The sequence below is a fragment of the Lagopus muta genome, chromosome 7 (assembly GCF_023343835.1).
Source record: "Lagopus muta isolate bLagMut1 chromosome 7, bLagMut1 primary, whole genome shotgun sequence".
NCBI classification, from domain to species: Eukaryota; Metazoa; Chordata; class Aves; order Galliformes; family Phasianidae; genus Lagopus; species Lagopus muta.
In genome coordinates this window covers 9650325-9666319 of record NC_064439.1, presented here as the reverse complement: position 1 = coordinate 9666319, position 15995 = coordinate 9650325, and the positions used below count along the sequence as shown (strand labels likewise).

The 15995-nt window shown below is 36.7% G+C and overlaps 1 protein-coding gene across 4 annotated transcripts in view; it reads left to right on the top strand.

Annotated features, from left to right (window-relative positions):
* Positions 1 to 15995, top strand: part of ESYT2 (extended synaptotagmin 2) — a 71711-nt gene extending 55716 nt beyond the window's left edge. The window contains exons 14-24 of one of the 4 annotated variants that reach the window (XM_048951024.1): positions 1148 to 1249; positions 4135 to 4197; positions 6141 to 6215; positions 7994 to 8080; positions 8765 to 8914; positions 9166 to 9554; positions 9839 to 9937; positions 10641 to 10772; positions 11636 to 11741; positions 12774 to 12823; positions 12915 to 15995. In XM_048951024.1, the coding sequence (XP_048806981.1) occupies positions 1148 to 1249; positions 4135 to 4197; positions 6141 to 6215; positions 7994 to 8080; positions 8765 to 8914; positions 9166 to 9554; positions 9839 to 9937; positions 10641 to 10772; positions 11636 to 11741; positions 12774 to 12823; positions 12915 to 12930 (1269 nt within the window). In that variant the 3' untranslated portion in view covers positions 12931 to 15995. The remainder of the gene's footprint in view (positions 1 to 1147; positions 1250 to 4134; positions 4198 to 6140; positions 6216 to 7993; positions 8081 to 8764; positions 8915 to 9165; positions 9555 to 9838; positions 9938 to 10640; positions 10773 to 11635; positions 11742 to 12773; positions 12824 to 12914) is intronic. The other 3 variants (XM_048951023.1, XM_048951025.1, XM_048951026.1) reach the window with 3 other exon arrangements.

Here is a 15995-nt window from a genome sequence, read left to right as displayed (position 1 = left end):
GCCATAGAAGTAGTTGTTATGGAAAACTCAGTATTTAATTGCAAGTTATTCTCTGTCCAGTTATGTGTTATGAAGAATACAAAGGAAAGTAGCAACTAAAGTTAAAAATTACATTTACAGCAGTAATAAATACAACATTGTGTTAAATTCACATTGTACAAGAAACAGATACAAAGGCTTTTTGATTAAGGAGTTGGGGATAAAAATACCATGGGATGACTTCATCATGTGACAGAACTGGAATGTTTTCCATAGATTCTTTAAAAGCAATAATTAGATCCTGCCAGAGAGTTCCATAATAAAATGCAGCAAATAGTAGTGAAGACAGCCTTCCAATGTCCATTAGTTTGTGATATGGAGCAACAGTTACGAGACTAAACATGGAAGTCTGCTAGTTTCTCATGTTGTACTTGTTGATTGGGTTAATGTAGTAAATTTTTAATATATATTTTTATATATTTATGTACTATTATATAATATATATACTATATAATAGTAAAACTAATTGCTCGTCAGTATTGCGTATATTTATGAGGAACAAAAGTTAAAAGACAGTGAGTTCTCGCTTAAAATTATGCTCTTTATTAATAGCTTTGAGGACTTTTGTCCATGAGTTCTTTGCTAAAATTGAAATATTTTTTGAATGAATAAGAACTTTTTATTATCTTCAATATTGTTAAGTTATTGCTGATCACAGGTACATTTTAGATTTGGCATTGGCCTTATTTTCTTTGACTTACAGTGGATCATTATCATAAGTTTCTCTTTTGCATCTTCATTTTCATCATCACAAGTTGTGAACTTGTGAGCTCTAGGATGATTTATCAGAAATATGTTTTATGTGAAAGAGAAATGCCTTAGAAGTGTGGTTTCTAAATTCTTAGTTGGGTCTGCCACGTAAATCTGAGCTACCAAGAGTAAATCAATAAAATGCTATTAAGTAATAAAAACTTTTCACCTTAGTGTGCTTCAGAAAGTTGTTTAACAGATGAGACTATTTGTAATAACAAATATTTTTGTATCTGCTGTTTTCTCTGGAATCCTTTGACTGTTTTCTTTAACTTTCTTGTGTAGTAAAGCTGCTTAAGCATTCATTCTGCCACAATCCCATCACTCTGCTTTCTCCTTCCATTTCCATCTTCCTAAGAGTATCTACGAGGGAAACTTTGGGTGTGGATACTTAAAAGAGAGGAGAGCATCGGGACTAGTCTTTTGTGAAAACACTACCTCACTCTATAGAGCACTATTTGTGAGTTCTCTGGTATTATTTGTATTGTACCTTTTATCTGCCAGAGTGTGGATTAGTGCTACTAAAGCCACTCACTCTAGTGGAATGAGAGCATGCAATTTGTTTTGCTGCATGGTTTCAACAAGTGTGCATTGTTTTTTGTGCTATTTTTCTTGCATTTTAAGGCTATTTAAATTTCATTGGTCAGCATACCATTGGGTAAGTAACTAACTTTTTTTCTGATAAAAACCCAATATAAGTTTTGCTACAAAAGCTCTTCCATTTAACTGAAATCTGTGATTCAATTTGAGAAATAAAATGCATACTATCCTAGCACACTGGGTGCTGGTCACGTGTTGGTTTTTACTGCAGAAAAACGAAACAGTACGAAATACTACAACCAACATCCCTACTATTTTGTTAAACTGTGATGCACTCAATGTTTGCAAGAACTTGTAACCTGTCCACACAGGTTCGAGTGTTCCTTAAAAACTTTAAAACAGCTGCGACTCTTTGTGCATCACCAGACTCTGAAATTCCCTTGTAAATTCTGTTTCACTCCATATTGCTCCTTGTTTTGCAAATTCCCAAGCTCCTTTTTATTTCATTTTTCCCTCCCCAAGTTAGTCTGTAGTTTGTTAAATTCCAAGCTAAGGAGAACCACAAGTTAGTATTTTTTCCTTGAATTCAGCATTAAAAGATGATTGCAAATTAATGAGCCTGTGAAAGCTTAGATCTGTAAACACAACCATTGCGTCCCCTGGAGGAATGAGTGTTTGTTGAGAGTAAGAACTCTTTTGCCAGAAAGTTGTAGGTAGTGCAGATTTACTTTGTAGCCTGCTACTTTTGTTTCATATCAGTGATTTAAATACACTCTTCTTTCTTCAAAAAAACCAACAAAACAAAATCCTTTTTTTGGTCCTTTCAATTAGTTTCTTTATAGAAGTCCATCTGAAAGTATCAAAACCTTTGCATCCATTACCAAAGTGTGTTAAAATTTAACATATAAGATTTATTTATTACCAGTTTATTACCATATATATTTATATTTGTGGGGAAATACACATTGCATATAGGTGTTGTAAGGCTTCAGACAATGTACTGCATGCTTCAGTTGACCGCCGATAAGCAGTTGCTGCTGTAATTATAGAAAGTACAGATAGATCATAAGAAAATAATGATCAAAATTTCTGATAAAAGCGAAGTCCTGGTGTTTTTGTCAATCCGAGGGTCATTGTATTACAGTGTGTCAGGTGGACAGAATGGCACCTGTTCACATGCAAGACAAAGCTTTCCAAATCCCCAAAGCTCTCTTGGAGTCAGCATAGAAGTGTTTTAAGATAGCCAGGTCTGAGTTTCCTCCAGCAGCGCTGTTACGGTGCTTCTTCTGCAGTGCATGGCTGCCAGACTGGCAGCAAGCAGGGGACTGGATTATTGACTGCAGACAGGAGGGAGGAGAGGACAGTCTAGGCTGGAGATAACAGCTTCAGCACAGTCTTAGAAGCACACCTTGTTTTCAAGGGCTTCTTCAAGTGTGAGGTGTTACACAAACATTCGCACCTCTAAGTCCAGGTGTAAAATTGACATGTCTGAGTTATTTTTTGTGGGTGTTTATGTTCTTAGTGGCCCTAAAAAGGTTTGCTTTATATGGAGGAGAGGAAAATCCAAAGTCCTGAGTGCTCTAATTCTAGATGCTTTTATTGATTGCTGGGAGCCTAGATTGAAAACTCCTAATTCAGATATTTACATGTCTAAACCTGAGTTATCTGAAGATAAGGAATTTGAGTAATGTTCTTACTATAATTTCTGAAAATGCATAATGCTATTGTTATGATATCATTAGTTCATAATTACATTTGTTGTATGTGTAACATAAATTATCCATATTTTAAATCAGCTCTTACAGATCAGTGATTGTCTTCTGGTCATCAGCTGAGATTTAGAAACTTCTAAAACACCATTTGAACCCCAGGCAAGAATTAGTGAGTTAACAGAAGTAAGAAGTTGTACTCCAAAGCATATCAAATTAGCATCTGGCTTAGTAATAAAACAGCTTGTTAGTTGCCGCGTAATGTGTGGGTTTGTTAGGATCTACTGCAAATGTCATTGGCCATTACAGAATGCCAGCCTAATGATTTATTCCATCATTGCAGTTATTGGTGTAGTTTTTGGATTACCATCCCCTTTCCATGTAATTGTAGAGACAGAACCACAGCAAAACAATTTTGTCACCCAAGACAAGTCCTTTATTGGCTTTCTTTACTGAATGCTCCCATTTCTTCTCATAGTCTCCTCCCTCCAAGCCTTTCAGCCCTCTTCCTCGTGGACCTCTAGCTTGTTCCCTTTTCAACTGAAGTCTGGCTTAAACATATTTGCCCCAGCTAATATCCCTCTTGCCCTGTCCTTGCTGTGATTCCAGAGGAACTGAGACATGCTCAACAGCCACAAATCATTGGCTGCCTACCTTTATAATTGTTTGGGGCTTTTAAAATCCTTTGAAACAATAATATAATATATACTAAAACAAAAACAAAAAAACCCACCAAACCATTATTTCATGAACTTTCTTTATTATTTTTAGAAGACTTGGTAAGGGAAATAGAAGTGGAAAGTGTCTATCTTAGTTTTAAAGCACAGTACAAACATCCAGAGAGGACAGAAAGCAAAAGTTTTGCCAGATTTTATTTGTTGATTTACTTGGGTGATTCCTTCAGTGTTTTATTAGAAATATTGTTGTGGTCTTTTTTTGGAGTTTTTTTTTCTTTTCTTTTCTTTCTTTTTTTTTATTTTATTTTTTTTTTTTTTTGCTTTGTCCTGTGTTGTCATGTAATAATTAACCTAATGAAATTGCTTCTTTGCATGACTTTATTAACCCTTCCTGTGTTCATTCTCTCTTGACTTAAAAGCATAATCCATTAGAATTTAATCCTGATGGCTTGAAGAAGTCTGCTGTTCAGAAAGCCCTAAAGGTAAAATTAACACAGTTGTCCATTTAAGGTCGCAGTAGTAATTGGAAATGCACAAACGCTGCAACGTTTCTCTTCCAATGGTGGATGGAATTTCTTTAGAACAATTCAGTTTTATTTTCAGTTTCAAGAAGTGGCTACGAGTCTGGTGAAGTACTGTGGTCTGGGGAATTTGAATTTTGCATCAGTGAGTATAGGCTGCTTTTGGAGATCAATATAAAGTATTCCTGAGAACTGGTATGAATTAATATTTAAAGATCCAAGCTGACATGAAAGCTAAGACATCTTTTATATACTGAACAGTGCTTCACTGATCAATTTTGAGTGACTAACCAGTGTCTTAATGTGGTTTTGAAATTCTTCTGTTAGATGTTTTCAGAAGGTTTTACATCATTTATATGAATGCTGAATATATTCAACCCAGCCATGTGATATGGAAGACATGGTGTTGAGAAGCAGAGTTGGAAGGCGTAGGCCAAGTTCTTAGCTGAAGAACTTGGACAATAGGCAAGCTCAGATAGTCTGAATATCCTGTCAACAGCAAATCTGTCGGTGGCAGATGTTAGTGGTACATCGTGTGTGTGTGTATATATTACTACCTGTTTAGCATGAATTTAAAATGTTGCTTATTCTGATGCATAAATAGAAATGGTCTTTTTGCAAACTTGGGTAGTTTCTTGATTTTATGAAGAAAGGAAACTTTAGGCACCTTTTTATGGAACAAATTTCTCTTACTATTTTTAACACCACCAATTAGAGTGTAATCCAGCTTTCTCTGTATTCTATAAACCTTTGTGTTCCATTGCCTCTGCTTAGAGCCACACTGTTTTGATTAGAAATCACAAAAAGAGATGCAGCATTCATCCAAGAAAGGAGTAATTTCCTACCAGCTTTTTTTTCTAAAGGGAAGCATTGTTATAACCAGTGTGTAACGTTAAAATCAAGTAGTACTAGTGAAAGTATGATGATGTCAAAGATGTAAATTCAGATCCAAAAATATCTCAAATACTCTCATTCTTAAATTTTAAATTATTTGAATTGGTTGTGACCTTACATGCATTAAGCAGATCTTAACTAACTTGCTGTTTACAGTGCCTGTGAACAATTTCCTACAGAGTAGAGCTCAAAGTATATCATTAACCATGCATACTATATTTTCTAGGCTTTTAAAACTTCATTAACACCTACTTGAGATGGTTAACTTTCATGTCTAACTTTCTTTGTCATGTAAATTAAGTTTTTTTTTTTAATAAATATGTAGTTCAGAATGTATCTTTGTGTATATGATTTGATTCTAAACCCGTGTTTATTTTCACAGTTTGATGTAATGCTATACAGCTGGTGAGCAAGGCTCAGATATGGCAGATGGTTGATTCTCTGATAAAGAGAATTGGGTAAACTGTAGAAATATACATTAGGTACATTACAGTGCATCTTCTTTCCCCCCAAACTGAAAAGGGGAGAAAATCAATGTTCTGATATTACATCCATTTTAATTAATCTACTGCAGTATAACATAAAGTGATTTCCCAAGTTTGTGTTTTCTCCATATCTCCCATCTGCATGAAATTCTCGTTTTGCAATGTTAACTATGCTCCATGGATTCTGGGAGTTGTTTTAATGCTCATTAAAAGATAGCAGTTTGCATTTTATCACTTTCATCCAAAGAAAACAGAAAGGAGTTTAAAACTCCTGTTTAATTCTAGTGGTATATTTTAGCTTACTTGGAATAGTTTGACACCTTTGTGTTAATGTGTTTTCAACTTACTAACAAGACTGCTATTCCAGCCTGCTGAATAAAATTGTACAATGTTGAGAATAGCAGATACACATATAATAGAATGCAAATGATTTGTACTTCTGAGATGAAAACATATAAGTTTCAGAGGAGGCAATTAGGAGGGGAGTTTATTCTGAGGACAAAGTTTTTGCTTTTTCTTTACCAGTCAGGAAAGAAACTAAACAGCAATCCCAACCCGCTTGTTTTGCTGTCAGTTGGACATAAGGCACAGGAAAGTAAGGTAAGTTGTTGCTCTCAATGTCTGGTTCTGTCTGTAGGCATTTGGTGGCTGTGTTCACTTGGTGTTGGCTGTGAAGTGGATGAGTGCATTCACTGCACTAAAATGTGACATCAGAACTGAAACTGCCACCAGGAAGCCAAGAATTGGATAGGTACTTAATTCAAGCTGTCCTTGAGGAGAGACCAGATTTGTAACTATTTTAGTATTAATTACTGTTTAGTAGTAGTAACTACTGTCCATTTGCAGTAGGTTGTGATCTGCAACTGGGATTTCTACCATAGTGGTTGTGTAAGTAACACTGTACACAAAGAGCAGGCTTCAAAAACACTGATCAAGATAAAATGTGTAGAATCACAGTTACAGAAATATCCAGTTTGGAAGGAATTTCTGAAGATCATCAGGTTCAATTTTATGAAATCGGTGGTTCTGTGTGGATGAGAAGCCAGCAATGAGCACTTACAGCCTGGAAGGCCAACTGTATCTGGGGCTTCATCAAAAGAGGGGTGGCCAGCAGGGAAATGGAGGGGATTGTTCCTCTTTGCTGTGCCCTCATGAAGCCCCATCAGGGCTACTGTGTCCAGCCTGGGGACCCCAGCACACAAAAGATGTTGGAGCAGGTCCAGAGGAGGGCCACAAAGATGATCAGAGGGCTGGAGCACCTCTCCTAGGAGGAAAGATTGAGGGAGTTGCACTTGTTCTGTTTGGCGAAGACAATGGAGGCCTCACTGCAGCTTTCCAGTACTGGAGGGAAGCTTATAATCAGGAGGAAGACTGACTTTTTACACAGTCTTGACAGTGATAGGACAAGGGGAATGGCTTTAAAGGAGGAGAGATTAAGATAAGAAATTAGGAGGAAAAATTTGTACTCAGATCCAGTGGTAAGGCACTGGAACAGACATGCAAGAAATGCTGTGGTTGCCCAATTGCTGGAGTTATCCAAGACCAGGTTGGATGGGGTGCTGGACAGCCTGATCTGGTGGCTGGCAACTCTGCTTTGTGCAAGAGAGTTGAAACTGAACTGGCTTTAAGGTACTTTCCAACACAAGGCATTCTATGATGCAATTTAAGAAGGATCTTAGATGAGCCCAAGTACTATGTAGCTGTCTTGAATATTTCCAGAAAATGACGTTCCACTTCTATGAGCAACCTATTCCAGTGTTTAGTTGTTCTCATGGTAAATAAATTTTTTAACATATGTAGACAAAAATTCACCTTAAGAACTTGGTGGTTGTTGTCTCTTCTGCTGTCACTGTGTATCCTTGTGAAAGAGTATCCCCAACTGGTCAATAGCTGTCTTTCACATAATGGAATATTGCGATCCCATCGCCCTTGCACATCTTTGTCTGTAAAAGAAACCCAGTTCCTTCAAACCTCTTTCATGTTTCAAGTTCTCCAACTCACTGATCATCTTCATGGTCTTCCAGTAGACCCTCAACAGCTGCTTTAATGGCTCTTAAATGGAGAATGGGACCAAAACTGGTCACAGATTTAGACTGGATATAAGAAAAAAGTTATTCACAATAAGGGTAGTGAAGCACTGGCACAGATTGCCCAGAGGGGTGGTGGATGCCCCATCCCTGGAGACACTCGAGCTCAGGCTGGACAGGGCTGTAGATGTCCCTGTTCCTTGGAGGGAAGTTGGACAGGATGACCTTTGAAGGTCCCTTTGTGTATTTTGCAAAGATAAATTAAAAAAAAATGTACTCTTGACACTAGCTTAATTAGACTTTTTTTTTAATAATTTGTCTGCTTCCTATTATTTTTTTCTCTAATTTTAGATTCGATACAAGACCAATGAACCAGTATGGGAGGAAAACTTCACTTTCTTTGTACACAATCCCAAAAGACAGGATCTTGAAGTTGAGGTATGCTTTAGATATCTTTCTTTTCTAAGGCATTTCAGTAGCAATATTCAGGTGTTACAGCTGTTATGACATGAATGTCATATTGTGAACACCATTAATTTTATACTTGAAGAATAGGCAATGAAACATTTGTTTGCATTTACTGCTAAAAGTAAAAAAGATTATAGCCAGTCTCTCAGAAGAACATAACAGTTGATAGTTGTCATATTTTAAAAGTACAAACAAAAGTAGATTTTGCTGTCTGTTTTGAATCTTAACAGTCTTCTCAATTACGAGCAGAAATGCTGTTGTGTATGGTTGATTTATTTCTTTTCTTATACTGAGGAAGTCTTCGCTTTATCCAAATGTCCCTTTTGCTGTCAATGTGCCATTTGTATCCTTCCTCTAACAATTCTGGGAATTCATTTTGCACAGATCATTTGGAAACCACAGATCAGGGATCAATTAGATGTAGATCTGATGGTTAATCTTCTGTCTTGCTTTTGCTGTGGAAGATGGAAGTGTAATAGGTGTGGAGCATATTTGCTATTGTCTTCAGTGTAAATTTATGATCAGGAAAACTTGGCTGAAGAACTGTGTTCTGCATGCATTACTGCTTTTGTTTTTAAATAAAACTGTTGTTTCCTTTCTCTGAATATTTCCAATTACATGGTGCCATGTTACTGAGCTTCTGTATTCCTTCAGGTGAGGGATGAACAGCACCAGTGTTCTCTAGGGAACTTCAAACTGCCTCTAAGCCAGTTGCTGGAGAGTGAAGATTTGACGATGCATCAGCGGTTCCAGTTGAGCAACTCCGGTCCAAACAGCACTATAAACATGAAGATTGCACTCAGGGTACTCTTAAATTTTTTCAAACTGTGAATATTTAAGCGTGTTTACAACTAATATGACTTCTGGTATTCTAGCCTTATGAGGTAGATAGTAGATAGATTGTGTCACAATGTCTATTGTAGAGTTAGTGGTAGCATTTTTTGTCCTGGTTTACTATCTTAAGTGAACACCTTGTCAGTAGTACTCTTGAAGAAACAAACATGTTCCTCTTTTTTGTAGTATTTTAACATTGTACATCTTTTAACTATATCTAGGTCCTTTCTCTTGAAAAGCAAGCAAGATCTCCAGATCATCAACACTCAGCACAAGTAAAAAGGCCGTCTGTTTCCAAAGATGCAAGAAAATCATCTTTTAAGCCTCAGGTTCCTGTCTCACCACCGCTCGACTCAAGCAAACATGCTCCAGCTTCCCCAGCGACAGACGGTGATAAAAAGGCTGATGTGACTGAAAAGAGCCATCCTCCTAATGCAAGCCCACAATGGCCAACAGATCTCAGCCGAAGTTCCTCCAGTCTTCATGCCTCTAACTTCAATTATTCTCCCAGCCATCTCTCAGTCAAAGAACCAACTCCTAGCATAGCCTCAGACATATCTCTGCCCATTGCCACACAGGAGCTCCGGCAAAGACTACGGCAACTTGAAAAGTATGATGTTAATTCGTTGTTTTTGCATCTAAGTTGCTTTTTCTCTTTTCCTGTAGTTGACAGGAATTCAAGCTCGTTCTTTTGATGAATGGAGCTGTTGGACAAAGACCTAAACTACAAGCATAATGATACACTCACATGCTAACTTTTGTGCGCTCTCTTCTTTCACATTGATAAAGCAGAAATTGAAATGGATAAATATTCCTCATTATGTACTTCAGTTGGATCTTACTGTAAACGTGCTTTTTCAGAACTGAGCTTTTGTTCTGCTTTTTCCCCCACAGTGGAACAACTCTGGGGCAGTCTCCGTTAGGACAGGTACAGCTAACAATTCGTCATAGTTCACAAAGAAACAAATTGATCGTGGTGGTGCATTCCTGCAGGTGAGCATCAGAGACCAAACTTTATTTCTGTGCATGTTTCTTTGTAAACATTAGCACAGCTTCACTAACTCTCTGAAGTTGATTGTGTGGACCGTCTTTGTTGCTTTCAAAATTACATGCTGGCTGTAATTGTGAATATACTAAGTCATACAGAGAGCAGTAAAAACTTTGTTGAAGACTTTGCTGTGATTTTTTTATTTGCCTGCATCTGATTGTAGTTTCAGATGGTGTGTAAATTTCTATTGGTGGTATCTAGAAGCTGTATGAAGAGCCTCGAGTTTTTCATAGAATAACAAAAATCACGTGATTTTTGGAAAGCCATCCCTACACACTGAATTGTAATTTAAGAAACACTGTATTCTCAGCTCTGCTCTCTGCCTGCAGTTTTTCTGATTTTGTACAAGTTACTGCTTGGTATTTTTCAGGTGTTTTTTTTTTCACTGTTCTACATATCAGGTTGTAACCATCCTGCCCATACTACGTGCAGGATGTTCCACAACTGATTTATGTGCTTTATTTCTAGAGATTTTTTTTTTTTTCAGCAAATTTGGACTTGACGCATGAGAAACACCAAAAATATGTATGTGGTGATGAAAAGAAGGTTAAGTAAAAAGTGCCAAATGAAGAGACAGTGATGTAGATATATTTAGCGGTGTTTCATTTATTTTCTAAAGCATTTTTCCTTGTTTTTCACTTGTCACAGAAATCTAATTGCATTTTCAGAAGAAGGATCTGATCCATATGTTCGAATGTATTTATTGCCTGATAAGAGAAGATCGGGAAGAAGAAAAACACATGTATCAAAGAAGACATTAAACCCAGTGTTTGATCAAATGTATGTTCTGAATTGTGTGTGGTAGTTTCAGATCATCTAATCATAAAGCTCACAAACCAAGACTTCTCTACTTACCTAAATGTGTGCTGTTGGACCTCCCAGTTGTCACCAGCAGATTTGGTCATACCTCGTTCTTCAGTTGTAACAGCTCTTCCCATCCTCCCATTCCCTGTTCTGCCTGTAGCCCTGCTCACTCTGTTACCAGCCCTTTCTCTCTTCTGCCTTATCCCATGTCTGTTACACGCTGTTTGTGCTGGTAGCTAAGAAGCAGTGTGCTATAGTTGGGCAGATGGTCAGCTGGAGGCTCTGGCAGGTGTAGCTGGTAGTGCAATTCACTCCTATTTATTCCAGGTTGCTTTTACTGTGCCCTTTGAGGTAAAGGATATTGGAAAACCATAAAGCTGTTTAAGAGCTGTAGTGACAAACAGATGTTGATTGTGCTACAGTCAAGTACTAATTCTTCATAAGTTTCATTGTCTCTTAAAAGTTAGTAGGTTTCTTTAGTGTGAAAACAAGCTCTAGAGGAATGAGAATCAAGACCAATTAGTTTTTGTTCTCTTTTCCGGTGCTGAGCTGTCAAGATATCAGGATGCCTTTGCTTTCTTTACTTGTTTTTACTGCTGGACAGAAGTCTCTAATATCTGATGTTGATGCTGAGTATTGATAATGATCATAGTATAGAGGAAAGTATTTTGGCAGAACTTTGGGATTTTTAAAATCTCATTTATCTCCAAGCTTTTTTCCTTTTTCTGTAGTTTGCCAAAGGAGATGATTTGATTTTCATCTGAATTGTTGTTTAGCTTTAGGATCTGAATTCGCACTTAAGCTATGAAGTTCTCTCTAAAACATCACTTGCCTGTCAGATTTGATTTCAGTGTTTCCCTGCCTGAAGTACAGAGAAGAACACTCGATGTAGCAGTGAAGAACAGCGGTGGTTTCTTGTCCAAAGACAAAGGGCTTCTTGGCAAAGTAAGTTAAAAATAAATTCCTTTCATACAGTATGTTGTTATATAGAGACTAAAATCCTCTTGTGATATGAGTTTGTTAGTGTTGACTGACTGACTCAATTCAGGTAGTAAGCTTTTAAAAATGGCTTAGATGTCAGACTTCAAGAAGGGAAGGAATAAATTGCAGAAGATGAGAGGACAGATATCAGACAGTGGGGTGGTCATCTTTTAAAGAATGGTGAGTTTTGAGGCTGGCAGTTACAAAAAAAAAAACCTTGCATGTCTGATGTAGTAATTATAGAACCAGAGAAAGGAAATAACCAGTAGAAAACTAGGGATATCTCAGAAAATGGTCTGATAAAATTGGTAGTCTTGAATAGGTGGCTCTGACATGTTATTTGCAGTAGTGGTGAGAGGATAGCTTTTGCTTTATATCAAACAAGAAAGACAAGCAAGATTACACGTTGTCTAGAAGCACACAACACATTTAGCTTTAGTAATTAATACTCTAGATTGTGAAATCCATGAAAAAGAGCTGCTACTGGAGACTTTCCCAATACCAAAACCAGCTGATGTGTTTTTGCCTTGCGTTCTGTAGGCTCTCATTAAATCACTCTCTTTCCTACACATTTGATTTGGGCATCCAAAAAGAAATAGGAGGTTCTTACAGCCATGCAGATTGCTGTAATCAAGTTTTGTGAAGAGGATAAGATAGATCAGAATTGTGGTCAGTTTGTGGTGAGTGGTATCCTTAAATTTTTCATTGTACAAGGAAGACTGTTGGCATAAATACATCATCTGATTGCTGTATGCCTGGTTCAGAAGTTTTTACTTAAGGGAGCAGATTTTTAGGTCAAAGCCAGCAATTTCAGACCTCGCTACAAGACTACAGTTGATAGGTAGATCTATGATGGAAGGTATGTAAGTAGTAAAATATCTTGTTTGTTAATGGCATTACTTGTACTGCACTATTGAGGATTTTCAAATTTAGTCTTTAAAAAACTAAACAGAATGAAAGACAGAATGCATTAAGCATGAATTTAACTTTCCATAGGTACTGATACCTCTGGCATCTGAAGAACTTGCTAAAGGCTGGACCCAGTGGTAAGTGTAGCATTTCCTTTATTAATAATATTACCTACCAATAACTGGTGTGTTAACAATAGTGTTAATAGCATACTTTTCTTTTTTAAAGTTTGCCTTTTTTTTAATTGAAGGTATGATTTAACAGAAGATGGTACAAGACCACATGGCGCGAGCTAGGCCCATGGATGCTGGCAATTCCCCACACCTCCTTTTGCCAACCTTTATATATTTTTAAAGCATTGTTCTCACAGATGTACCAATATTATTTTTATAGCTTTACCAATTTAGTTGTTAGACACATCCCCAATAATTTTATAACGCTCGGCCATTTTATGTAGACATATCCTTTCTCACTGTTAAACTTTGTATTTTAATTTGCTCCACAATTTTACGTGTTACTGTCATGTGCAATAATACAGTAATGTAACCTTTTCTGTTTAAATTGGTCTTTATGGCAGTTATACCAATTAGAAAGTGAAAAGAAGTTCTGCTGTTTTCCTGCCTTGTTTTATATCTCACCAAGATATACTGTACTATGTAAATATATACTATTTTTTTATAATTCTTTCATGCTGGTTTGAATTGAGAAGAAAATTGGATAAAGGATATAGATATTTTCTTGTAAATGCATGTTAATTTCTTCAAATGAATCTCTTTTGTCTTTGCAGCACAATGCTCTTAATGTTTATCATTTTGTGATAGTCTTCAAAAACAAAGTGCAGAAAAACGTTTTTACTTTATCATGCTTCTGGCCCGGCGTGGCAAACTTAAAATGTACAAAACATTAACATTTTAATATTTATATATAAATGTATTATTCAAAAATCATGCTATAGAATATTATAAAGAAAAAGGAAAATTCTATAAATATTGTATAAAAAGAGGTCCATGAATCAGTTTATAAATTTGAGCTTTCATGTAATGCAGTAAACATTACAAACTGTGGAGTTTTATTATACAGGTTCATTGGGTTTTGTTATTTATTCCTGCACTCTACAGTACTAGACACTCTGCAGACATGAGAACAGGGCTTTGTCTGTATTACAAACAGAATCTCTAGCTGTTCAGAACTGTCCTTGCTGCCTTGTTTCTCTGATAAGGTATACAAATCAGCTTGCATTGTAAGTTCATATAGTGGGCATATGTACAAAACATGTTATTTTTATTATACAGTGCTGTGCTAAATAGTTATTATGCTGTACCTTCTCTAATACTACAGTGGAACACCAGTATGTAAGGAAGTGTGAAAGTGAATTGAAACTGTCTTTACAGTTGCCTCACTGCTACTTACTGTGCTTGGTGCATGGAGTGGTCCACACAGCTTTCTTGAGAAATCATGGCATGGTGCTGAAGCATTGCCACAGTCTGTGCAAGAGCAGCAGTGACACGGTTAGCACAACCTGATGAAAGTAGACATTGGGAGTTGAAGGAAGAGCATCAGCCTCAAGAGCTGAGCTCACTACTCTAGTTTTATGAATTAAGGGGAACTTTTTTGTAACCAGAACTAGTTTTCTTGACTGTTATATTAAAAAAAAAAAAAGTGCATTATGAATCCAAGAGAACAGTTTGGCTCCTTCAGAGCCAGCAGCCTCCTTCTTGGATGAGTATGCAAGTAGACAGACAAAGTATGTTGTTTAGTTTAAGATTCTAGAATGATCTCTCAGCCAAGAAAGAATTTTAAAGCAGAATAATAAACTCCTGAAATTAGCTTTATTGTAAAAGTACTGACAGAACCTTAATTCTAGATGTAGAATATGCCTACATGACTAGATGTACCAAAGTGCCTACCATAGATGTAGCTTTTTTGTCATTTTCCAGTTTAAGAATTTGACTCATTTCAGTTTGTCTGAATTTGGTTTGGTGGAACATTTGTCAGATGACATACATACATCTCTATACAGTGATGGCCTTTGTATTGTCACAGTTCGAATAAGACAATTTTAGTAAACAAGCCTGATTGTAAGAAAACATTTCTTTTTGAAGGCTTCACTCTATATCACAATGTATGAGTGTCTCTATATGTGTATACACTCATCTGTTCATATTAGATTCTCTTTGCTAGTTCTCCATTAAAATGTTGGGAATGGAAAGACAGAGAATGGTTGTTAATGCAGTTGAAATGCAGAGAAGTGAAAGCTGCTGTAACTAAGAGATGCACATGCAGTCGTTCAGCACAGCTGTCTTTGCCTTGGTTCAGCCAGAGGTGGACGGACTTTGGTTCTGCATCTTGGCCAACGACTCACCGGTTTCATCCCTAGCCTACAAATAAGTCATTAGACTGATTTGGTGTTTCAAGGTATAAGTGAGCTGTGAGGACAGATGTTAGATGTTTCTGCACTTAAACAAAAAAGAGTGTGTGTTTTGTCTTCTGAAGTCTCCGGAGGAAAAGATGCAGTGTTTGAGTAAATGCAAGGTGATATCACAGAGTGAAGACGTGGATAAATTATGTAGAATAGGTTTTCAAAATAGCTCGGGACCCCACGTTAGGAATAGGATCTCAAGAGAAGTGCAGTTCCTAATTAACAATCTTAAATGGATAGATTTTTATTTTTTTTTGTAATTCAACAACAGTATTTTCAGTTGACAGTAATCATTTGTGGATGATCTTTATTTAGAAGAGTTCTCCCCTGTGAATTTGGACCAGAATGTAACTGGCTGTTCTAGATAATGGAATCAAACCTCTGTATCATAGTTACAAAGTTCTAAGTGTTCTGTTTGTGTGGAAGAAGAAAGGACAAGCACTTTTCCTCTGGACGGATATTGCACCTCATTATCAAGTCAATGTGTTTAGTATCAACTGATCTCTGTTCACGTAGTTCTTGTTTATTCTGTGCCTTAAAATATGAACGTATGAAGAAGTTTAAGAAGTGGCTAAAACTGAGCTTTGTTACCTGTGCGTACCAACATGTTCTCTACTGCTGAAACTGTTTTTAGAATAACTGCTTCACTGATGAGAAAACCAGCTCTCTTTTACCACGGTGGCATAGCCCAAACTCAGATCAGCATGCATATCACATGAGTTTGGAATAAAAGAATTTTAATTTTGTCTTGAATTCTTTATCAGAGCTGCAGCTAATGGTGAGAGTTGAATGAGAACAAAGGGTAATTAATTTTGTACGGATTGCCTTTTTTGCTCATGTAATTCTACATTATGATGCATGTATTTATTCAATAAATGGTTCGTATGGAA